Here is a 25,809-nt window from a genome sequence, read left to right on the forward strand (position 1 = left end):
GTTTTCTCCAGGTACTCTGGTTTCCAAAGTCCACAGTCCAAAAACATGTATGTCAGGTTGATTGGTGACTCTAAATTGCCCATAGGAGTGAGTGTGAGTGTGTGAGGTTGTTTGTGGCCCTGTCCATGGTGAAAGTGAAAGTGACTTTTGCGGCCAAGTATGGTACTCTTCCGTTAATCCTTCCACCCCATTGCTGCGGCTCCCGGTGAGCACGTGCTCAAGGGTCTCTCCTCAGTCGTGGCATTGAAGGTGGACAGAGCGCTGGCTATTCACTCCTCCTCACCGACAATTCCTGCCGGTTCTGAGACTCGAACCCGAAACTTTCGGGTTGCATGTCCGACTATCCATAAGGCCACGACTGCCCCTCAGGGTGTACCCCTGCCTTTCACCCAAAGAGAGCTGGGATAGGCTCCAGCTGATCCCTGTGACCCTGGTTAGGAATAAGTGGGTATAGATGATGGATGGATGTATGTATTGTGATGTCTTTCACAATAAAACTTTAATAGGAGACAGACGTCATTACTCTCTGTGACCACTAGAGGGAAATAAACACTCAAAACCAAACCGCTAACTTCAATAACAGCACTGACATCCAACAACAGCGAGCTGCTGTCTTTCCATGACATAACGTTACTTTGTCTGCAAATGACAGCACCATATTATGTAAATCTACCGTATCGGCACATGTTATTTACTAAATGCATAGGTTCATTTTCTCCTAGAGTTTATGAATGGCATAGGTGATGTTTTCACAGAGAACCTTTGATAATTTATTATATTGTGTCTCCGTGGACATTAAACCGACCGCCCAACCAGCCAATGAACGAGCGCTGTGGTCACTCTTCCTGGGCTCCCACTGGTTCAACCACACGTCAATCAGGGGCGGCTCATGGTAGGTTGGCGAACAGGTGAAGTGTTGACTGGGGCTCATAGGGCAACAAGCAGCGCACGCCGCCAGGGACATCAATGGTGGAGTACGCATCCATTCAGGGACCGGTCTGAGAGAGACCATTACTGGGGCTTACATGGAGAGCTGAAATTCAATATGAGGTTAACGACCTTAATGATGTACATATCTTCGGTTCTACTAGTTGTTTTGTATGTATATACTGGATTTTCTGAAGCTGCACCTCGCATCGGTCAGTATGATGCGTCGCCTATCTCCAGGAAGCCAGGAAGCTCAGCCTCCGACACCCGGGAGACCTTCCACACCGACATGCCTCGTACATTACCGGAGAGACGGTTCGCTCTCGGGCCTCTAACCGGACTCACACCGCCGCCTGCCATTGTTCCTACCGAAACGACCACCCCTGCTAGCCCTGTCTCAAAAATTGCAGCCACCGTTCATCCTCCTCCAGCGGTCCAGACGGCCACCACCATTACCGCCACCACTACCGCGCCCGGTAACGGAGTCCTTTCAGACACAAAAAAACAAATCCCAGCGCCGATCTCCAGATTAACTGGCGCACGCAAAAGATCCACCGATGCACAAACATCACTTTTTTCTCCGGAGAAAATGCTGCAGACCATGGTGTCGATGGTGTCCCAGCGCACAGAGAACGATGCCTGGGCTGCAGATAACATTGACACGTCTATTTCCTCAATAGAGAATAGTCAAGGTGAGTGCGAACAGTGAAAACATAATCATTCACATGTTTCATGTAAATGATTATTGGAAGAACCACCTTGGGCCGCAGTATCTTTAGTGCGTCCACATTCAGAAAACGAGTGAGTGAAAGACACCCATAGGCTGCTGGATGGTCGCTCTCTGCGTCAAAAGCAGAGAGCGACCGAATAAACCAGACCGCAACAATGGGCAGACCCCTCAGCCTGTGCGCTGTACCCCTTAAGATAATCGAGAAATCAGCACATTTCATTGAAACACAATTCATACACAGCGTGATGTTGCTGTATGGTCTTTGCGATATTTCACAGGCTTTTTATTACAGGATGTGTGTGCTACATTTTACCGTGGGATAGGGTCTGTGAGGGGGGGTGCAAGGTTGATCCTGTTGTTGTTCAGTCAATTTTGCATCCATAGAGACCCATGATCCTTTTGTGTCAGAACACGCATGATCCTGAGAGGAGACAGCAGGAAGATGCTCAAGTGGGTACTTCTTACTCCTCTATTGGTTTTTTTGTTTGTTTGTTGTTGTTTTTTTGTTTGTTTTTTTGCTTGGTATATCCAGAACAAGGCCATCCAACCAAAATGGCCAGGCAGGCTAAGCTATGAATGAGCAGTGACAGTAGAGCCCCTCCTCTCTCACAGCTCACACATAGCAGCATCCATGTGGATGTGTTATTCTTCAGCCAGCACAGCAGCACAGGCTGAGGGACCATGTCTAAGACTGTTCGTTAATGGTTGTGAAAATCTGATGAAGCCAAAAGTGTGTGTCCGTTAGAGGACATACAGAGGTGTGTATTAGGTGATAGAGCTTATTAATGTTCCACATTTAATTTGCTGTTCCATTAAAGAATATGAAGAATATAAGTAGAAAATGGCTTCACGTCATTTGCAAAATCATTTCCTTATTTTCAGCCAAAACCTCCTAATTTTTTCCCAGACCACATCGCATTCTAGTTGTTGCTTTAACAAAGCCCCCAAGCCAGAACCAAAATCAAAATCTAGGCTGCTTTATTTCATATTCTGTCTGATATTAGCCCCTCACATCAGGGGGTCAGTCCAGTCAAGCTTTTACACTCACACTTTGTTCTCCACACTGTTTCCTATCTTACTTTTATGTCAATGATAGAAGGTGGAATAGAGAACCTCATAAAAATGTCTGTTTTTACTGTGCTGCGGTCACAAACGGCTGGTTCTAATGTTGGCATGTCTCCTCATTTCATACAAATGGCTTTGGAAGGAAGAAGCAGGACCAGGCAGGGTTCTGATTGATCTGATGGTAGACCCATTAGCCAATAAAGTGAACTGAAAGGCCCATGAAAGGTCTGACCCTACCCCAGATGTTCAGTTGAATATTGAATATTGTAATGCTGGTGAATAGATTTTATCTGTCGATGATCCTTTGTTGATTGTTACACTTGGCATTTTTAAAAGAAAAAAAAATACACACACATACATACATATATATATATATATATATATATATATATATATATATATATATATATATATAGATAGATAGATTTTTTTTTGTATGTGTTGTGTCAGTATTGTAGATGAATTTAGCTAAAATGGTGGCATGTTTTGGTGACCTGTCCAGGGTGTACCCCTGCCTTTCACCCAAAGAGAGCTGGGATAGGGTCCAGCAGATCCCTGTGACCCTAAATAGGAATAAGTGTGAATGGAGGGATTGTGGCATGTTTCACATTTCCCTTAGTAAATCAGTCAGTGTTTATGTGTTTGATTTTGGAGCCTCAGATTAAAAATAAAATCTGCACGTGTGTGAGATCATGCATGAAAGTTTTACCTTTCAGAACTCAAAGCCTATCCAGGCACCTCAGCACGCTTTGTTGTTCTACTGTAAAGGCCACTTGATAATATCATGTCAACAAAGGTGTCACCTGGGTTAACGCCCAGCTACCCAAATACTCTGACAGGGAAGGGTCCTGCAGACAGATACGGTATAAGTTGTTGTGTCATTTCTCAGATCTGAAAACTGATAATGTGATGTGATGCGCAAACCAAATTTTAAAGTAGTGTAATTGTTTCTGTACAGGGGTGTTTCCCACTGCACTTGTTTTCAGACAAGCATTGAATTGGGCAAGAAAGGGGTTTTGAGACATGGCTTGTTCTGAACAGCCTGCCACTGCCCGTGTCTGAATACCAGCCATGGTGTCACACCACGTTACAGCAGTCCACCAGATAGAAGAGAGGTGAACTTTCCTTCTTTTCGCCAGTAATCTCTCTGCTACACACAGGTCCAATCCAATCTTCATCAAACCTGTTGTGTGGCTGTGCAGATCACCTCACAGGGCCCCTGTCCCATACCTAGAGGACATGTGTGTGGATTGCAGAGTGTGTGGAAGGTGATATGCATTATCTGGCTAGATCTTAGACATTTTCAGGCATGATCAGGATGGACAATTCTTTAGTGGCTGTCACTGTAGCAAAGGGTCTGACAGTATACTACACAGGCTTGCATAACCACAGGCCTTTCTAAGTTACAAAAAGACTGAAGCAATAGTGGAAGAACAGCATAATCTGAGTTGGACGCCAGGACAGGAATACATTAATTTTCAGCTGTCCTTTGCTGAATATTGTGTTCAGTCTGTCTGAATACAGTGTTTTGCTTCTAGATCACATACCTGCCTGTTTTTTCTGTCTGCTTGCTAAGATCAGAGTGGACATATATTTCCAAGCCTTCAGTCGTCACTTGCCGCACCTAACCTGAGATAAGATAAATAATATATTGCCACTCTGTACTCTGCAGGGTCATCCACATGTATGTAATTATATCCTCTGGTTTCCTGAAGTGCACCGTTCTGAATGCAAAGTCTTTCATGTCGGTGGTAGAAATCTTTGTGAATTCACCATTTATAACATGATGTTTTCAAAAGCATGAATTCTGCTTTCTTAAAATTACAAGGAATATTATTAAAGCACAACAGAGAAATTAGGAGACTTATGACTGAAAAGGCTGCATTTATGAATTACTGACGTGGTGAGAGATTTGTGGATGTAGAAGGTGAATTTGCAATTCTCCTTCAGCATTTTGTACTTCTGTTGGTTGAATCTTGATGTATTTATTTATTTGAATGGAAATGAAATCAGATAATACTTTTGGATTTCTTAAGAATTAAGGAATCTATTAGGTGAAGAAGTGAAGTTGAACAGTTCAGCTAGTCATGATGAAATCAGTAGTTCAAGAAGTGGGAAGTGTCAGAATATATTTCAGAACCTCTCACTCATAGAATCTGGTATTGTCCCCCCAAAAAAACCCTTATTCCAATCTGGTGATCATAGTAAATTTAGAAACTATCATCCTATAACCATTTGACCGTGTTTTTCATAGTTTTTGTAAAGTAAATTTTTCAAAATACGGGAGAAGTTATTTTATACAAGAATATTTAAACATCTAAATTAAAATAATATCTTATATGAGCATCAATATGGATTTGGAAAAGGATATTTCATTGATGTGGCACTTTTACAACTTTTGACAAAATACAGGGCTCAGTAAATTACAATACAGTTTTCATGGCTACATAGTATTGTGAAAACATATTTGCCTCCATCCTGATTTTTTTTTTTTTACATATTTGTCACACTAAAACATTTCAGATCATCAAATAAATTTTAATATTACACAAAGATAACCCGTGTAAATACAAAATGCAGTTTTTAAGTGATGATTAAGGGAAAAAAATTTCAAAGGGTTTAGGACTCCAGTGAACCACAGTGAGAGCAATTGGCCACAAATGGAGAAAACTTTAAACAGTGGTGGACCTTCCCCGAGTGGCCGTCCCACCAAAATTACTCCAAGAGCACAACAACGACTCATCCAGGAGCTCATAAAAGAACCCAGAACAACATTTAAAGAACTGCAGGCCTTACTTGTCTCAGTTAAGGTCAGTGTTCATGGTTCAACAATAGGAAACAGACTCTAGAAAAATGTCATCCACAGAGAGTCCATCGTCATCATTTAAAAACTGCATTTTGTATTTACTCGGGTTATCTTTGTGTAACATTAAAATTTGTTTGATGATCTGAATCATTTTAGTTGGCAAATATGCAAAAAAATCAGGAAGGGGGCAAATAGCTTTTCCCAGCACTGTACACTGAAGTGATTGACCACATGAATGAGAGAGAACAGTATGTTGTAGTAAATAGTCAGGCCTCCAACACAGTTGTGTACCACAAGGGTCTATTTTAGGACATCTATTTCTTATTTATATTAATGATTTTTCATGTGTGTAAATTTTCTCTTCCCGTCTTGTTTGCTGATGATACTAATATGATATTGTGTCATACAGATGTATATACTCTAACAGAAAATACTAATGTCAAAATGAAGAGAGTTGTGAGATGGTTTCAACTCCATAAGCTTTCATAAGATACTTACAAGTTGAATTTGTGAAGTATAACAGGAAAGATGTTTAGATGCTGTTAAATGGAGCAGAGATCGCTCAGGTTTCTGACCCCCGTCTTCTGGGAGTCTTGGTGGATGAAAATCCAAAGTGGAAAAAATATATTGATTTTGGTTACAACAAAACTGTTAAATGATTGGGAAGCATCAACAGCCTACATTGTTTTATAAGCTAGATTAATGCATTAGGTTTTTGAACTCTCTTCCAGGTTTTATCCATATTCAATTTATGGTAACATTGAGTGGGCTAACACATATCCTTCTAATCTCAGGAAGCTTCATGTACTCCAAAAACGATTTATAAGATTGGCTACTTTCTAAACTCTAAAGAGTTTTCTGCTCCACCTTTCAGACATCTCCGTATTTTTTCAATATATAACATAAACATTTTCCAGATATGTTTATTTACAAGTATATGTTCTTACCACATTATTTTCAATTTTGTTTTAGAGGTTTTTGAAATCTAATTTTCAGATTCATTTTTATAACACTAAACAGGTATAACCATCTTCATCTTCCTTTTTCTAAAACTAGTCATTGCCAGACATATTGTGGTGGACTGATATGGAATGTAAAAATGCATATTGCTTTAAGGTCATCATCCTTAGATAGTTTTAAAAAGAAGCTATTATCTCATTTGGTTTTTGATGCTTAGTTATTTATTCATTTGATATATGTGGAGGGTTACAGGAATAGGGTTTGCTACATTCCTATCATTTCCCAGGAATTATCATTTGGTCCATCCATTTGCTGTGTAGAGCATGGTCCATACTAGACTAATAATGTTTTGTCCAACAACATAAACAAGCAGTAAAATGCCCAAAACATATAAAATAAAATTTATGTATTGTTCAGACTTGTAAATATATATGTGTATATATATATATATATATATATATATATATATATATCACTTCCAGTATATGTCATACGTTATTTTCTCTCTTATCTTTCTCTTTTCTCTGGATACCTCTGTCATCTGTCCATCCACTCAGAGGGCCTTTGTAACTGCAGCAGTGGTGGTGAGGGGGTTTCGTATCCAGACGAGTGCGACCAGAATACAGGTCAGTGTTTGTGTGAGCCAGGCTACACTGGTCTGCAGTGTGAGGACTGCAAAGAGGGATACTTCACCAATGGCACCAGCGGCTGCCTTGCCTGCGCCTGTGACTCCTTTGGTGCAGTGAACCACCTCTGTGACAGGTTTGCCTGCTTTTCTTGCTTACTCTTGAAGACTTCCAGATGAAATAACATGCTGGAGGTGTATTTGTGCTTTATCAGCATAACTGAAGAATGGTTAATTGCTCATCTCATTATTAATAAATCAGATTGCATTTCTATTAAGATAATGTTACATTATCTATCAGCTATCATAGTGTGTGCAAATGTTAAAGCTGCACAGATCATTACCATTGGATTAGAAGATCTGTGGAACATTTCAGTGCCTTTTAGCTCACTGTTTTTGTTGTACAGTTCACAGATGTAATCTTTTGCTTTGATAAACCAACCAAACATCAGGCAGTCCAATCCAACTATTACATGACCATAGTAGAGTATTTAGCTGCTAATGACTTAATATTGTTTTGGATGTTAATTTATGACTAAATGAATGCTAATGTTCCTTCTTGCCTGCTGAATGTGTAGATGTGCAGGAGTTTAACACATACTTTCTTGGTTCTGCATCAACCAGTCAAGGCTGGCAATTAATTTAAGTAAATTGAATGACTCAACAAGCTGAAACTTAGTCTCTGACCTATTACCTGGCCTTTGACAGAACTTAAGTGTAAGAGGACAAATAAGGATATTTGTAGAGCATCGAGTGACCATATGGGTTCCATAGACATTTGCTCAGTAACTATGTAATGAGATGAATAGACAAACCCATTTGGCAGCCAAGAAACAGATATTTTGTTTGAATATTATTTCATGATGGGTTTAGTTACAAAGCTAAAAGTAGTCATGTTTAGGTATAAATTTAGACATGGTTTCAATGAAATTGGGTGATGATATTATTTGCTGCTGGCCCAAGACACAGTGTGACACAGTGTGTGGACTTGATTTGCATAAAAAGCATATGATTGGAATTATTTGCATGCAAGTCCATGACCAAAGACACAAGCACTGACTGTTCGCCAAGCCAGTCGGAGCCAATGTATTTTGACTGCTAGTGTATATTTTTGGGCATTTCTTATATATACCCGGGTTGTGCACATTGTTTTCATAACAAAGCCAGACACAGCTTTCTAAAAGAGTACTATGTTTAGCAGCAGAAGTGCTGTGGGCTGCCAAGCTAAAACAGACTGCTGTGAATTAGTGTTTATTATCTCCTAACGAGTGGGATGTGATGATTTGGGGCTCATCTTTGGTGTTCAACGTAACACCATAGCCGCGCAGAATCATTCTGTCCATTGAGCAAGGCCATCATCCCACAGGCCTCCCTGAAGACAGCGAAATGTTCAGACAGTGTTTACTCGTCAAACCAAAAAACACACGACAGACATTACACCCAGCTTCCTCGCAAGTCACAAAAAGTGACCTGCATACAAAGCTGCATGTGTGGGTTAGGAATGTGGTATAAATAGCAGTTGTACTTTCTGACTCTAACCATGAAAAAGGATGCTGCTACTTTTTAAAATCTTGAGTCAGTGTTGTCCCTGTATGGAGGATTAATGTTGTCATGCTCTAAAAATATATGTTGTAGTGCTTATCCTTAAACTAAATCTTAATCTACATCTCCTGCCATGGACATCAAGATTGTTTTGTTTTTTTTTTTCATGTTTATAAAGCCCAAGATTCGGCATCTAGCACTTTATGGGATGTAAGTGAACATTCAGGCAGCAATCCTGTTAATTTACAGAGCAGAACCTGTTGGCTTTCAGGTAACGTTTGCAGATAACCAGATAGCTAGCTACCTTGCTAACAAGCTAAGGTTACTATGATGAAGTTACTACAGTGCACTGCAGAATGCATCTCCAAATTGCATGGTCAAACTGCACATTGAATTGTGAATTGCAAAATGAATTCCAAATTGAATAAAGAGGCCAAAAAAACTCTTCCTACCTACTTCACACAGTAACATATGGGTAAATTATACAGTCCTCCTTAGATAGTTTGGTCTTCACCACTGCTAACCCTGTTAACCTAGCCTGGTCTGCCTCAGGAGCTTATCACTGTAAATTACACAGATTAGCTTTCTGATCCCCCTCCCAGGCTGCTTTAGGTATTTTACCCATTAAGTAATGAAGAGGGATGGAGCTTTAGACATGTCTGCTGCTGTGGAAACACTCCAATGACACTGAAAACAGACAAAAACCTTATATATGGGTTTGAATGGATTAGTTCATGCATCATGTTTACATATATGTTCAGAAAATACTCATACAAACAAAAGGCTGCAGAAACATCAACTATACTAATGCTAAGGTTATGCTCATAGTGACAATGTTAGGGGGAGACAGGAAAGGGCTAAACACAAACTGTTGACACAAAGAGTAGTATTATAAAGTAGTATAAAGGTTTCCATACATTACAGCTAGCCTCAGCCTAAAAGCTGACAGGACCACTTTCGGGGCCTTTCCACTGGCACTACTTGGCTTGACTTGACTCAGTTTTTTCGGTTTTCCATTAAGGTATAATACCTTGTTGCAGGATCATTTTAGTACCTCCTCGGCCGAGTTTCCAAGGGAGCCAAGCTGATACTAAAATGTGACATCAACAGAATGCGGGCCGCTGATTGGCCAGGGAGGACTCACGAGTACGACCTCTGACCTTGTCCGAACCAACAATTAAATCTGTTTTAAAAAACCAGCAACCATTTGTGTCTACAGTCTTTAGCGAGGCAAATGGCTAATGCTACTCACAAAACAACACCAGGGTCCTACAAGGAGGTGCTGACGTTTCTGTGCTTGGTGGCATCACGGCAATTTCACACGACCGTGCTATGACGACCCCACTCACACTGAGGTGGTACTCAGTTGGAATGGAAAATGACCAAAACCACTATCAATAATGTCCCGTGAGTCACTGTTTTTGTTTGGTGGTGCATTTGTCTGATAGCGGGCCAAATACAGATGACATCACATCACAAGCTCATGGGACTTGAAAGAGGTCTATTTTAAGCTATCCAAAATATCAATGTCAATGTCAGAAGACCTCATAATTTCCTTAGAATAATTTTCTCTCTATTTAGCTCAAGAATTTCTTTCTAGAGTAAATATTTGCATAGTCATTGAGGACTCCCATACCCCATGGATCATTGTGTTGTTTTCTAACCTTGCACAGAAGCCACAAAATATGTGTACTTTCACTGAGTATACCCAAACTCTGGATCAGAGTTAATTCAATCAAACACAAAACCTGTGGTGTTTTAATAGTTGTTATGAGATGAAATAAACTTTATTCAACACCAAAGGGAAATTTAGGAATTCAGAAATTCAGTTATCTAGTTAATACTACTTAATAGTAGTAGTAATCTTTATTTGCACTGTCACTCATAGTGCAGAATGTATCCTAATGTCAAGAAGAATCAGTTCAGTTTGATCAAATTGCTGTGCAGTGGCACTTCATTTGTAGACACTAAATTTTTTTTTTTTTTTGCAGTTAAATGCTGTTCGCTCTACTTACTCCCACCATGTGATGTTTAGATATGGAATTTAAAGTTAATGCTACTAAATGACCCACTCTGCTATGTATAACAGGGTGGTTTGCAGTGGGCATATCAAAACAGCCATCCATTAGAAAAAACAACCACTGAGCTCTGTTTTTTGGGTCTCAGGTTGTTGATGAACTCACATTTCACAAGAATTGCTGACATGATGTCTCTTCACAGGCTCAGTGGTGGAAGTTCTCCTTTACTAACAGGGCGTGCAGAGTGTGTGTGTGTGTGTGTGGTGAAAACTAGAGCGGTGTTCTGCCATACAGAGGTAATGTACACCTGGCAAAGAAAGACTTGCTGCTACAAAAAGACACTGGCATACAGTCTTATCTCAGTGAGCAACTCACTGTGTGTTGCTAAATATATTAAATGCATATATTTGTTTGACACTGTATAATTCACATACTTCACTTTGATACCCTAACACTGTTTCCTCAATCTAGTTCTGATGTCTGAGTGAAAGGATAAAATGTTCATCAGTAGCAGTTAGATATGGGTGAATAAACAGTACTAACCCGTCGTACTAACCAGATGGGTTAGTACGACGGGTTAGTACTGTTTATAGTTGATGAACTGACCCTATTCTAGGGCACTAAGCTTTACTGAAATTCATACTAACAAAGCTAGTTCAGGGTTAACAGCTTTTAAAGTCAGATGAGATCTGTAATTGCATATTCAATGTTCTTAGCAGACTTAATGAGTTTTCTTCATCTTGTTTGGTCAGAATGTGGCTTTGTGCCTGCAGTTGGACACAAATAATGAGACGTAAAATGTTACCCAGTGCACTGGGCAATGACATGTCAATATTTGTCAAAAGAGCTGCATAACTGTCATCACACTTTATCAGTATTGTATTTGGGTCAGCTCTACTGGGTGTTGTTTGTAAGGCTTTTTTTTTTTTACTGTAGTGTATGGAAAGCACCATAGTCTGTACTGAAATAATGATTTTGGTTGTTTTTGCCTTTGCACCATATGTCAGTCTGTAGTGGATGTGTCATTGGCATCAATGTGTCTTTGTCCCTGGATCAGTTGCAGTGACTGTTTGATATTTGGTATTTTGACATTTTTTTTGAAGCAGTGTGGGTGCTAGAGACAGTACAGTATTGTATTCATGGAAGTTCACAGTGATGGTATAGATTGTAGCTCTTAGCTGAAAGTATGTTACTTCCTAATCAAGTGGAAGCAGAGAGCTGATTTTCAACATCTTACTGTAATCAGAAAGCAGCAGTGGACTGCTGAACTGCAGGGTTAGAGCCACACACCTGTTCTGTAACTCGTGGCCACACTCATACCTGAGCCCTGTTCTTCATATGGGGCTTTACAGATCCATTATCAAATGAGTAATGCTGGATTTTCTAATTGAGGATCAGGATATCCGGTTCAAACACACCTGAGGGGTGTATTACAAAGTGGATTCAGTCATCTGAGATTATTGCACACTCCAAACAGCCTATTATATTGTTATTATTTTGATCTGCCTCGCTGATTCCAAATAGGAAACTGCCTGCTAAGAAGGGCACTTGTGTTGCTCTGTGTATTATACTACAGGTTGGCCACATGTTATGGTTTGCTTATAGATCTAGATCAAAGATAAAACAATTCTCATCATAAATTCCTGACTGTAACTATTACAAACCACAATGCACTGTTTTGGTGTCAAATAGGCTTTAAACACATAAATATGTTTTTCCAACTGGACTAAAACAACATTCCTGCACCAGTGCACCTCCCTGCGCTTTTTAAATCAGGGCTTTTTTTCAGTCGGCTATCAGAGCCTGGTATAATCCAGAATGAAGGAGAAGAAATTAGAAGCTTTGCTGTTCTGTTGCTTACCATAGCCTGTCAGGTTTTGGCAGCACACTCAGCAATGCAACAAAGTAGTTAGTTCCCTGTTATTTATGCCAACTGCTTGGTAATTAAACTGGTCATTATTTCAATATTGCAGAGATGTTTGCGACTGTCTGATCAGGTCCAGTGCATGTAACAGCCACAGAATGGGGTGAAGCTTTGTTGTAACACTGACCTACTTAACATACAGATCTGACTCAGAGTGGTTGGGCCAGCACAGTATAGAGAAATCACAGCCAAACAATAACAAACCCCTCCTCTTGGGTGAGATGGCACAAATTACACCCGAATTACTGAGGTAGAAGGTTTTCACTATCTCATAAGCCTTTACTCCATTCTCCCAAGTTCCCCCTTTACTGTTCTAACAGTGGACCTGATGGATTTGGAGGCTGCATATAAGATGACAAACCTCAATTTAGTAGCAGTCTTTTGAGCTAATCATGGTGTAACATGAAGGCTTCTTAGAAAGATAACAGATAGCTGCATTGCCACTGGTCACTGTCTGCCAACCAGATAGTGGAGACAAAGTGCTCCTCCAGCATGATTTATGTGGTTTTTGCTCATTTCCTGCATTGTTCTATTTACCATATTAAATGGTTTTCATTTCCTTATGAGATATACTGTAATTGTTAATACAGTTTACTCAATATCAATCATACATTTCTTTTTCTCCTTCTCTTATTGTGGGCATACAAAGGGCTGCTGTGAAATCTGGGTACTTGTGTTTTGTAAATTATCTTTTATTTGCTATAAAGAAACACTAAATAATTCAACAGGGTGGACTGTCTGATCTTACTGGCATATTGCATCTTGTAGAACATCCAGGGCAAAACTATGTGGAAAGCAGATTTTACTAATACTATATCAGCAGAAGAAGAGCAGTGGTGGTGGGTAGGCTTAAGCACTACTACAATAATAACTATGGCTGCAAGTCAAATTATTTTCCAATATAAATTGCTTGGCCAGTTATTTTCTCAGTTAATTTATTAAATTGTTTGTCAAGAAGTATTCATAATACTCAAGCACTCTTAATTTCCTATAAGTCTGTCAATGTCTTAGAAAATTGAAAGCCCAAAGATATTTCGCTTGCTGTGACTTACATTAATACTGAAAACAGGGCAAACAAATAAACAAAAAACAAAGCCCTGATGGAATTGTGCTGGACTGTTTGGGTGGTGGAAAATGAAGCTGGAGTCTGATCAATAAATGGGCCAAAGCCATGATTAGATGGGGTCGATGGAAGAGAGCTCTCACAAGTTGGTAAAGGATATTCTTGCCTTTTAGTAATGGTTTGGCTGCCTAGAAGATACTGCTGTGTGTGTTTGTGTGTGTGTGTGTGTGTGTGAGGGTGTGTGTGTGTGTGTGTGTGTGTGTGTGTGTGTGTGTGTGTGTGCGTGCGTCCGTGCACCATACACTGGGGCATTACATACGTGGTAGATATTGATTTTCCTTGTTGTTGGTGGTGATAATTTTCAACCTGTCTGCCTGCCTACATGCTTGCTTGCCTGATGATCAACCTCAATTCTGTGCTCAGTAAGAGTTCACAGTAAGATTAAAATGTTATATGTCAAAGTCTCTGTGAGTGACAGTCGGACTTGGATGAAATATATAAATCAAAGTTTCCTTCCTGCTACAGGCTTATTTACTCTTAATTGCTGATCGGTAAATTCTTTTTGCCAAAAAATATGAAGAAAATATGTTTAGGCATCATTACAACACTTATAAGGACATATGTTTTTTATTCTAGCATTAATGTCAAGGGAGCATTGTAGAAACAATAATGTTAACACAAACAAATGCGCCAATTTCTGCAGTCTATTTCTTTGAGACCAGTGAAGTATAGTTTGTAGACTAACAAAGGATTTGTTATACCAATAACAACAGTTTTACATAATTTAGATTTTTGCCCTAATGCTTACGTTCTGTCTGACAGCTGGACACTGTAGTCTTCTGACTTCACAGCTTTATGGACTGGATGCTGCATATAGATAATTCTTGTTGTTGTTGGCTGTGTGTGTGTTTAGCCTGAGGAGTGAGGACTGTTGATCTCCCAGTCTTATCCTCAGCTGAGCCCATGCTCCACTAAGCATTGCCATGGGCCTCATCATTTGCATTAAGTGCACTTGTTTTAACAAAGACCTATTTGTATTAAGACCCACGCACACACCCCTGGAAAGTGCTCCCAGTCACTCTTGATTTACTTCAACTGTTTAGAAGTTATTGTCCCCAGATTATGTTCCTGAGCCCATTGTCTGGGCTTGAGGGCTGATCAGGCTTGACTTAGCATTGTACATTGCCAAGGACATTACCTTGAGTGTGGGTAGGCTCACAGAGCTGTAAAAGAGTTTTCTTTGGGAATTAATAAAGCCTCCCACTGTCACTTACTGTGCACCAACTTTATTTAACATAGTGCAACAGGATAGAAAGAATACTGGTCCAGCACAAAGTAATTCATACATGCATTCATATATGTCTGTGTGCGTTATTGCCGAGTTTAAATAAAGCATTGTTGGAGACATTACCCACTGAGATATTCTCATCAGTCTCAACAGTCACACTCAGAAACATAATGCAACAAAACATATTCAAGGCATTTAAACTGTGCCATTAACTTTATATTGTATTATAATGAACTATGAGCCCATTTACACTTACAGTTTTGAGGTGTCTTATACACTGATAGAATCCATATGTGATTTACATACTTTAATTTACATTTGGCTAGACTCAGTAGTCATGCACACATGGATGAATTGCATGAATAAACCAAAAGCAAGACAAAAGTTTTGCTTGTCTTCAAGGGAACTCAGGTGCCTCATATGTAGACATCATCCCATGGCCAACCAGGACTCCATATACAGTATATACAATTGTTATGTTTTTAAAAATGAGTCACTTTCTTTCTGTGCCATTAATAACACAAGAGAAACAACAGCTAATTAAAGGGAAGTTTCAATGTAACATTACTTGTTATGCAGGAGAAAGACCTGGATCATGGATCATTTACTGACCTAGTTGCAGCTGAGTAAAGCATATATATAGCAAAGTTGAGTAAAGCATTTCTTTGAGAGATGGGTATATTTATACCTTTTCCACTATAGGCCTATAGCCTGGCTCCAGTGCTTCTGTGTTGCATTAACACTGAACAATTATCCAGTCAGCCTAAGAAGCATGTGGTTGTGTTCTAGTATACATGAGCCTGGTTAACACTAGTGGTATAGTGCATGAACTAATGTTTATTTGTGACTGGGGTGAACTGGTGAACTTTAAATACATTGGTAAAGACAAATTGACATATGTAATGAAAAAATACTACTTCTAGTGTGATGGAGTGTCATTCTCTGCCCAGCACATTGCTAACTGGCTGTATGAGTGGTCTAGGCAATTCTGAACCTCAACTGCCTGAAGGTGCTTCCCACATGCTTCATACCTAGATCTGAGTTATAGAAAGCAGATGGGTCGATGGCAGAACCTGCAGGAAGTCAAGTGTGGAATCACCACAACAGTCTGGACATCAGCTGTCAAGACTGCAGTCCAACAAGCAAATGCACACAGAGCTCCCTTCATGTCTCCAGCTTGGTATTGGTGTTGTGTTGCATTAAATGAAATGCTTTCTGGGGCTGAGTTATGTGCACTGCTGTAATTGATTTTGTGTTCTGTTCTGCCACTCTCAGCACAGGGACCTGTGCGTGCAAGACGGGGGTGTATGGACCTAAGTGTGATGAGTGCCATCCAGGTTTCTTCCACTTCAGTAGCACTGGCTGCCGGCCCTGCCAGTGTCACAACCACACCAAAAACTGCCATCCACAATCCGGTGAGTCTGCATAGGACAAAGGAAATGCTGGGCTCACATTAATGCACAATTTCCATCTATCCCTTATCTGTATTGCTTATCCCGTAGAGGGTTGCTTGAAATAGGGAGGGTATGGTGGCTGGAGCCGGTCTCTGTGTTGTTGCTACTCTATAACAGTAATGCACAGTGCCATTTTTACAATAAGGTATATGGTATATTATGGAGTATAACTCTAAAACAGGTCATGCTGCATACTTGAAATAATTGAAACATCTATAGTAAGATCTAATACTTCTTCCACCACTGAAAAACCTTGACAACTAAATGCATAAAGCCCCTGACAAGCTATGGGGGCAGCAGTAGTTTTGGTGGTGGATCTCTCTAGCTGTTCATAGGGTTTTTAGTTTGATCATGTCTGTATCTAAAAGTGTTGTTAAACCAGACACTAAACATCAAATTACTCCTGATATGTGTATGAACAAAATAACAAGTTGTTTTTGACAAAAGTGTCTGCCACATGTCTGTATCTATGTATGTCTGTAATTTTTAGACCGTTAAGATCTTTTGTTGTGACAATTATCTAACTAAATCTATATCATTCAAACACCAGCACCTCATGGGAGTTTCATGGTAGCCTGTATTTTCCCTTGAACACCCCAGTAATGACAACACTGATTTACTGGTGCTTGGAATGAAAAGAGCAGCTGTATCTGGTCATTTCAGTACCCAGATGGACACTGAATAAAAAAGCTGAAGCTTAACGGTTCTGCGTATGCCAGTGAAATGCTCATTAAGTCCTCTATAAATTTAACTCTTGGGTTGTGTGCGGGTTAACACCTTGGTACTATACACTGACAATTATCAGTGTATTTAGTTAAAGACTTTGGCAAATATTTATTGTGGAATCACTACTGAGATGTAATATTCAGTTGTTACGAAAGTAAGAAAAAAGCTGCTTAATCAGAAGCAAACTAAGCATAAAGTGTTAAAATTGTTGAATATCACAAATCCAATTCCCTATTTGATTTCTGTGCTATTTAGGGTAGAATTATCCTCCTCTGTGTCCTTGATCCCATGTAAAGGAGGATTGCTGCTCAACTCCCAGTCAGGCTTAAAGACTAAAAAATGTTCAGCTAGTGACAGGCTTGGGAAGGAGTAAAGGTGGAGGGGGACAGGATAGAGGTGGGGAGGGGCAGTTTTAGAAGCCATATGTCTTTCCATTATAATGCAGGAGCAGATGGAGTGCTGTAGCCTTGCCTGAGCTCAATGTTCAGTGCTGAGGATTAACCTAGCTCCGGTTTGACAGCTCCCTTTAAAGACTGACCCTGGCCTCTCCCCAGGGCTACTTACACAGGAGCACACTGTGCAACTGCAAATTATGCAGTGTCCCAAACACTGCAGACCACAGACAAACATGACAGGGACTTGACATTTTGAACAAGACACAGGCGGATTCTCCCTACACTCACCAATTGTTTCAAATAAGGTTTTGGCAAGTGTTTTTCACAAGTTGTTTTAACATTCACAATAGATTTTTTTGTTTACCCGTGCAGACAACCTGTCATTTATAACACATGCTTTGTGATGTGAGTACGCACTTCTCTTTAAGGTAAACTGTCTCTTCAACCACTAGTTTGACCTGTAGTGTACACAGGTCAGGAACATCTGTAGTAACTCTCACTGCAATGCTGATTTCACTTATTAGAAGTTTTTCTTTATATGTAAGCAATGAAATAAAAGACAACTCATAACTTCAATATACCTAAAAACCATGTAATATTAAAAAGATTATAATAAAACATTTATCCTAAATGTCAGTATAACTGTAAAAACTGTGGTGACTGCATGTTATACGAATGCGGAATTCAGTCTATTCCTAAAATTTAAAACGTGATTGCTGTGTGTCCTTAACCACATCAGTAAGGTGGTGGGAAAATGAGTACAATATGTATTGCTTATAGTATTACTAGTATTGTGTTATGATAATCTTGTCTATTTGTGTGTTCCTACTGGATGCTTGTCTGTCCTGTCTGTCCTGTCTGTCCTGTCCTGTCTGTCCTGTCTGTCCTGTCTGTCCTGTCTGTCTGTCTGTCTGTCTGTCTGTCTGTCTGTCTGTCTGTCTGCCTGTCTGTCTGTCTGTCTCTTACAGTGAGTGATTTGTGGACGAAGCAATGAAGCATTTATATAGAGAATGGACAGTGCTTTTTGTTGTTGTAGATGCAAACACTACATAATCTAAACAAGATTATCAGCTCTAAGAAACTAAATATGATATGCTATGAATTTTTTAATTGGGTTAGGTTATACATGCAATATAAAAAAGCAAAATTTAGAGGGTTATAAAAAGTCTGGGAGTAAAGTGAAAATTTATGGATATGATTAGTTTTAACTAATGGCATGTTTCCTTCCAATACTGTCCTCAAAAAAAAAAAAAAAGTATATATATATATATATATATATATATATATATCCTGAGATGACATGTAAGTGATGAAACACAGCAACATAGACCGACACAAAAACAAAGTCAAGGTCAGTGCCACACGCCAGAGACGATTTTTACTATGACATGGTAAATTCAGTTTATAGAAACTGAATACTTACACAAGTCCAAAAACTTCAAAAACCCCCGACTGGTGGAATGATTCACCTGAGGGCAATGGACCTGAGGGGTTATATAACCAACATAGTGAAGTAAGCAGATCAGAGCAAACTCTATCTAATCACACAACCTTTGCTCTATCTACCAGGAGTATGTTTGAACTGTGAGGGCAACACCCAGGGATCCAATTGTGAAGAGTGTAAGCCTGGATTCTACCATGGCCCTGGAGCTGCCCTGACCGAAGACTGTGCACCGTGTCCCTGCTCCACCACCACCTCCACCGGCCCCTGTCACACTGGTCAGTCCCTGCTGCTCACAGCCACATTTAATCAGGCTTTTAGTTTAAATTTTCAGCCTTGGTTTGTTGCAGTGATTGAACAGGTCTGACCTCACTAAGACACACTATTCAGTCACTATTACAGTATTGCAATAATATGCATGTTTATTTGTCTGTTAAAGAAAGAAAGAAATATGTGCTATTTTCCACTGTCAGACTGCACCATAGCTGTGCTGGAGGGAGCACAACATGACATGCAGGGTTATGAGAGAAATGTCAAGATGGATAGGAGAGAGGCCAACACAATGCACCATGTTTACAAGACAACACCATACAGGTGTACGCTACATGTGGGCAGGCACTCAAGACCAAAGAAGTGCGTAACTTTAAAACACAACAGCAGCACTTTGCGTGTGTGTGTGTGTGACAGTATTTGACAATATTGGTTTAATAAAATCTCACAACTACATATTATTCTCAAATTACCTGGCCCAAACAGTGTTAGCAATTTCCTATTAAACAATGGTGATAATAATCATGCTAACTACTACCAATTCAATCAAAATGTAGCCAGACTGGTGTTTGGCTGAGAGCTTGGTATTAAGTCATAGCCAACTTAACAAGCTAAAGAAACTACCATTTAGACGCAGTTCCAATAATACACTGTCAGTTACCATTCACATTAAGGTTTTGTCTCTCTGGTGGCTCCGATAGTCACTTAAGCTTTTCTGTTAATTTCTAAAATAATGTTTAATTGTGGTAAGAAATAATCTTCCATATTTCCAGCAGTGTAAACAAGCTTTCAATCTCGTTTGCCAGACACTGGGATTAGCAGTGACCTTCCTGTATGATCCCACTTCTATCACCTCCAGGCTGCTGCTGCCCTATTTAACATAATATAGCTAAAGGTCTCAGCTGGGTTGAGATTAGAGTTGAACTACAGGCACTGTCATATTTCTGACATTTTTCTAAGATTTTCAATTTACAATTTTAAATGTTTCAAAGCACCAAGCAAATTCTCTCATTTGAGATGCTGGGATCTTCACTTTGCACTTTTGCTTGAAAATTGACTTAAGCAATTAATTGAATATCAAAACCATTTCCAAATATAATTCTGATTGATTAATTGACCAGTTGCTTCAGTTCTAGAGCAAAGCTTTTCGTACTGTTTTGCTAGCAGACAGGACACTATAGTTGAAAATGAATAATGTGTTGTCTGGTTTAATGGAGTGCTCAAACAAAAAGAGATATTGGCTGTGTTGTGTAAGTCATTATGGCTACCAAAGGACCTTTGTGGTTTTAGACCAGCTGGCTCAAACATACTATGATATAGTGACACAGACCAGAGCTTATGCACATCAGAGTGCACATGAACCCTTCCTGCAAAATATCAACTGAGGTTGTCATTCAGCATGGACCAGTTCTTCATTATGTTCTCTCACCTCATCCTTTCCGTCCCTGGACCAAACATTATGTCTTGGTGCCCACCCAATGGACAGTGGCATACATGGCAAGAGCCATGTATAGATGCACTTACCCTGTCGGTTTATCTTTGCCCCTGCCACAGGGAGCAGCTGAGGTCATGCAACATGGAAGGGACATGAAGCAGACTGAGCTGAGCTGGGACAGCATGAGCACAGCTCGGTCATTCCAGCGCTAGTCTGACAGCAACAGACTGGGGGGATGGGGGATCACATTCTCTGTTAAGACAGCAACACCATAGGAAGAGCTGTGTTAGAGAGAAATTGCTCAGGATAGTGTGCAATAGCGCTCTTATGGTAAAAGTGTGTAAAAGTGTGTATGGCTGTGGAGCATGTTTTAGATACAGCATGCTGGAGCTGACTAATGAAAAGCAGCCTCTAAGTAGATGTTGCCCTGGCAACAATAAAAAAAAAAAGAGAAGAAGCCACAATGCCAAACGAACGCACTACACTGATAGTTGCTTTCTAAATGTGCTGATGAGGCCTGATGCAGTGAATGAACATCCTTCCATCTTGACAGACACAGAGGTGAAACGGTGCATTGCACCATTTAGTTCAGAATGTGGGTCATACATATTAAATCATCCATGTATGATGGCATCTTTATTCTGTGGTATGGGACAGCTGGGCTGTCTTATCCTGAGGTTAATCAAATATTTTTATTCATTTTTACATTTCTCAAGTCTGTGTGTATGTGTGTGTCAGGCAGCATGTACCTGGCTAGCAGTTACCAGGCCTCTGTAAGTGAGTCATAGCAACATGGAGGGTGATGGGTAAACAAAACAAGTCCTCTTCCCCTGTGCAGAGCAGTGCATATTTTCTCCTGGTTACATAACCCAGCAGGTCAGCTGTCTTTGAACCCCCAGCAGAGGTTAAATCAAGCTTATCAGGAGCAGTCTGCTACATGCTGGAATACAACACAGTCACATGAACACACTAGATCGAGATCAACATCTAGGCCATTGGAAGGCAGTTGTCTGTGTCTAAATCATTCAGCACTAATGGGTTCTGCTGTGTGGAGGACTGGAGTCTAAAAGCAGGCCATCAGTTGGTCCATAGAGCTGCAGAGGAGGCTAGTTAAGATACATTTGTTTTATTGTCATATTACATCACTATATAATTCAACTCAATACAGTTTATTTGTATAGTGCCAAATTACAATACAGTCATCTCAAGGTACTTCACAAAAAACCAACAAATCCCTTATGAACATGCACTTGGTGACAGTGGAGAGGAAACGCTACCTTTTACAGAAGAAATCTCCAGCAGAACCAGGCTCAGTTTGGGCGGCCATCTGCCTCAGCCAGTTGGGGTGAGTGGATAGACATATAGATGTCAGAACTATTTATCTATCTCTAGGAAATTGCCTTAAGATATGAAAAGAGCCTGTATCCAGCTCTCAGTCTAACCCAGCTGAGGTGTTTCAGGCATCCCATACATTGGGGTCCACCCAACTGGGAGGAAACCCCAATCAGACCTAGAACGTGATGGAGGGATTGTAAATCCTATATGGCCTGGGACTACCTTGAGATTCCCCAGGAAGGCCTAAGGAATGTGGCTTTGGCAAAAGACATAAGGTTATTGTATCAAAAACATTAGTTTTGGACAAGTGGGGACCTGGAATGTCTGTACAGATACAGATTTTCATTGCAATACATCCAAGGTGTCCACTGAAATATGTCATTAAGCCAACATGCACAATCTTAGGTCAGGGTATAACAAACATAACAGCGATGACTTTCCACAGGGAAGAACACTACCCTGAGTTGTGACTCATAGCACATGGATCTGCATACTGTCATCATGGGCCACCTAGTGGCACAGCGTTTGCTGTTTCACTTGGGATTGCCTCAAGAGAAGAGCATGCATCTTTGGATGGTTTTCCTTAGAACAGAAACAAAATGCTATAATTAAACATTTAAAATCTATTGAACAAAATAGATTTTTTTTTTTAAACTGTATTGTGATACCTTGGTATGGTATGGTGTGGTGTGCCTAAAATACAATTTCAAGACCTAGAAACCTACACTATTTTCCTAGCCTGGCAACTGATGTGTGTCTTTGTCTATCCTTGTGCAGATGCCAGTGGCTCCCCAGTATGTGACCAGTGCCTTCACCCATACAGTGGCCCACAGTGTGACAAGTGCACTGCTGGCTTCTACAAAACATCTGGAGCTTGTGTTCCATGTGACTGCAGTGGGAATGCCGACCCTCAGGGCCCTGCCCAGATATGCCATCCAGACACCGGCCACTGCTTACGCTGCATTAACAACACCACCGGGCCCCAGTGTCAGCTCTGTGCTCCTGGGTTCACAGGGGATGGCCGAACACATAACTGCACTCGTCCAAGTAAGAATAAACCATGGACGTCATGGACAGACGTGTCCCAGCTGCATACCATGTACAGATTTTAACAGTTGTTGAGTAGTATAGTTAGCTGAATCCTACCTTGTAATAGCTTGTAATCTCTTAGAGCAGCTCAAATGCATTTATTATTAGCTCTAGGAAATATACAAATATTACATTTATAATGTTAATTCTTTTCAAATGATTTTAGATTTAGTCATTTGATTATGGGACATTTGTTTACTTTTGGAACAAAACACTAAATACATGTTTGTAAAAACAGGCCAGTCTACAACTAAGTTGTGATTAGAGGTTCCTACCTCTTACTGTAGTGTAAGAAGTAGGAACTTCTTTTTTGCCACAACGAATCACAAGTTAAGTCAAAAAAGAGACTGTGAATTTAGTAAAGCTGTGAGATAAAATCTTTAATCATTCACTAATATTTTCGGGGCTATTCTCTCCTCAGAACTGCGGCTTATTCCCACACCAGCAGCTACAACTGCAACAGAGGCCCCCATGTTGAATACATTAACCCCTTTCATATTTGCCATCAGCACCACTTTGAACTCAGCAAGACATGCACCAGCCTCCACATCCGATAACAACACAAGGACAACGCTGATCACCACTGCCACCACCCAGGCTCTGCTGACCAGCCTGAACAGCCCTACTGACAACACCACAGCAGCCCTGACAGAAGTCTCCTGGACGCAGTTCAACATCATCATCCTGGCCGTCATCATTCTGGTGGTGCTGCTGCTGCTGGGCTTTGTCGGAGGTGTGTACACCTATCGGGAGTACCAGAACCGCAAGCTCAACGCACCTTTCTGGACCATCGAACTGAAAGAGGACAACATCAGCTTTAGCAGCTACCATGACAGCATCCCCAATGCTGACGTGTCAGGCCTGCTGGAGGATGAGGCCAACGAAGTGGCACCCAATGGCCAGCTGGCACTCACCACCCAGGGCAACTGCTACAAAGCTTAGCACTACATCCATTCCCAAACTGGACAGCTAGATTTACAGATGACACAAAGCTGCTGGAAAGCACCAAATCCAAAGGTCCTACATGTATGACTGCTTGTTGTTACTCTGCTTGTGTGTGACACTTCACAACACTTGGCAAGCTGACAGTGACATCAAGCATATGCGATCAAAGATATGGAAAAGAGATACAGAGTTTCCAATGGAAACCTTTGCCTGTTATGTTATGATTATGGTGGATTATGGCGATTATGGCGATCAGTGAAAGGGGTCCAAAGAAAAAAGTGTCTTGTTTCAGTTGTGCCTGCAGAGGGCACTGCTGTTCAGACTAGGTAATTGGCATGATGTGAGACAGATGCAAAGTTTCCTGAAACACTGATTTTGGTTAGAGGACTTACAGGAGACTAACATTCAGATATTTTTAAAATGGACTTTTGACTAAGTTATAACTGAATCACTTGAACAGTGAGACAATGATTGTTATTTAATGAATTTTTATTCAGTTATTTATTTGTTGAAGTTTCATTCTTGGGAGAAATGCTGCACATGTATGATGTGTTTAATCATGGTGTTTTATCTAATGTGTTGGTGGATGGTAATTTGAATTGGCCATTATATTTTCATGTATAGTTATGTGGTTTGGAGAGAGTCATAGGGTAAGGTGAAAGGTGCTGGCACAGGTTTTTCTTAATGACCTCACCTTTTGTTTATAGCTTCCTGTCTTTTATTAAAGTGTGCCAGCTTGCCTAAAGTATCTAAGAGGAGTGTTTCTTTTAAAGACACTACCAATACCATCAATAAAGCTCACTGTCTGACTATTGCACGGCACTGACTCACACTAGGCTTGCGTAATCCACTATAATCTATTTGTAATATAATCTGCTCTTTGCAACTATCTGAAAAATGTTTGACATGTAGAGGTTGGGTTCTATGACTCAGTCTCACATAACATGGCCCTCTGATGTCTAAAACATGAACAATATTCTAGTATTGATACTGTTAATGAGTGAAACCAACTGATAAGTGTAATAGTAAAGTAAAAACAGTAGGTTACAGTAAAACTAATGCACTTCAAAGCTTGACAGCTGATAGTGGATGTGGATCCCATGCTTTCTGTGTTGTTTAGGCTACTATTGGTTGGGTGAGCTTCTTTTTACAACAGTGAATGAGTAAAGCTAATTATGGAACCAACTCCTCAGGTACTGGCTCTTTCCCTAATGTGATCACTGTAAATATGATTATTGTACAGATGAATGTGAATAGTAGCACTATTATTGTACAGGTAGAATACTGTGTGTACATGGTCACTTGACAAGCTCCCACATTTCACCCTGCAGGGTGTGATGTTGCAGTTAGCCCACAACTTTTTGTATTTTTAATTTTATTTCCTAGTATCTGTGGACTTTGCCATATTATGCAGCTGCAGGACTAAAAAGCACCATCCAGAACTTGGAACAAAGAATAAAATGCTGTAAATAATACCCCAAAGTCAGAACTCAACTCTTGAATAAAATGGGTTTAACTGTTTAGTGTGCTTTTCTCAAATTTCTTCAATTTAAGCCACTGCCACATTTCAGTTCCCTCCTCAAAATAAGGGTTGCTGCTGCAAGTTGAATGCTTAAATGTTCTACCACAGCCTGGCCATTGCTCCTGAGCATCATTCTCCATAATCCTCCATTTTAAGCCGCAGCCACAGGCTCGTCACTTTTTTCAAAAGATACCCCTCTTCCTGCTTACATCCTGTCCCAAACTAAACAATGATTCATTCAGTGTTGGA

General features: G+C 40.2%; 1 protein-coding gene across 1 annotated transcript; it reads left to right on the plus strand.

The window, feature by feature from the left end:
- The first annotated feature begins 907 nt into the window (after positions 1-907).
- On the plus strand, positions 908-25,515 carry si:ch211-158d24.2 (multiple epidermal growth factor-like domains protein 9). The gene is made up of 6 exons (XM_026322592.1): positions 908-1,619; positions 7,046-7,250; positions 16,224-16,363; positions 19,093-19,242; positions 22,782-23,051; positions 23,515-25,515. Exons 1-6 carry the CDS (start codon positions 1,046-1,048, stop codon positions 24,033-24,035), a joined length of 1,860 nt encoding a protein of 619 aa, XP_026178377.1. The 5' UTR covers positions 908-1,045; the 3' UTR covers positions 24,036-25,515.
- Positions 25,516-25,809: the final 294 nt, after the last annotated feature.

The sequence above is a fragment of the Mastacembelus armatus genome, chromosome 9 (assembly GCF_900324485.2).
Source record: "Mastacembelus armatus chromosome 9, fMasArm1.2, whole genome shotgun sequence".
Taxonomy (NCBI): Eukaryota; Metazoa; Chordata; class Actinopteri; order Synbranchiformes; family Mastacembelidae; genus Mastacembelus; species Mastacembelus armatus.

Excerpts from the sequence above, each read along its gene's own strand:
- si:ch211-158d24.2 (XM_026322592.1), top strand. The coding sequence starts at position 1,046 with ATGAGGTTAACGACCTTAATGATGTACATATCTTCGGTTCTACTAGTT. Across the intron at positions 1,620-7,045 it reads CTCAATAGAGAATAGTCAAG|AGGGCCTTTGTAACTGCAGC; the intron begins GTGAGTGCGAAC and ends CCATCCACTCAG. Across the intron at positions 23,052-23,514 it reads ACATAACTGCACTCGTCCAA|AACTGCGGCTTATTCCCACA; the intron begins GTAAGAATAAAC and ends TTCTCTCCTCAG.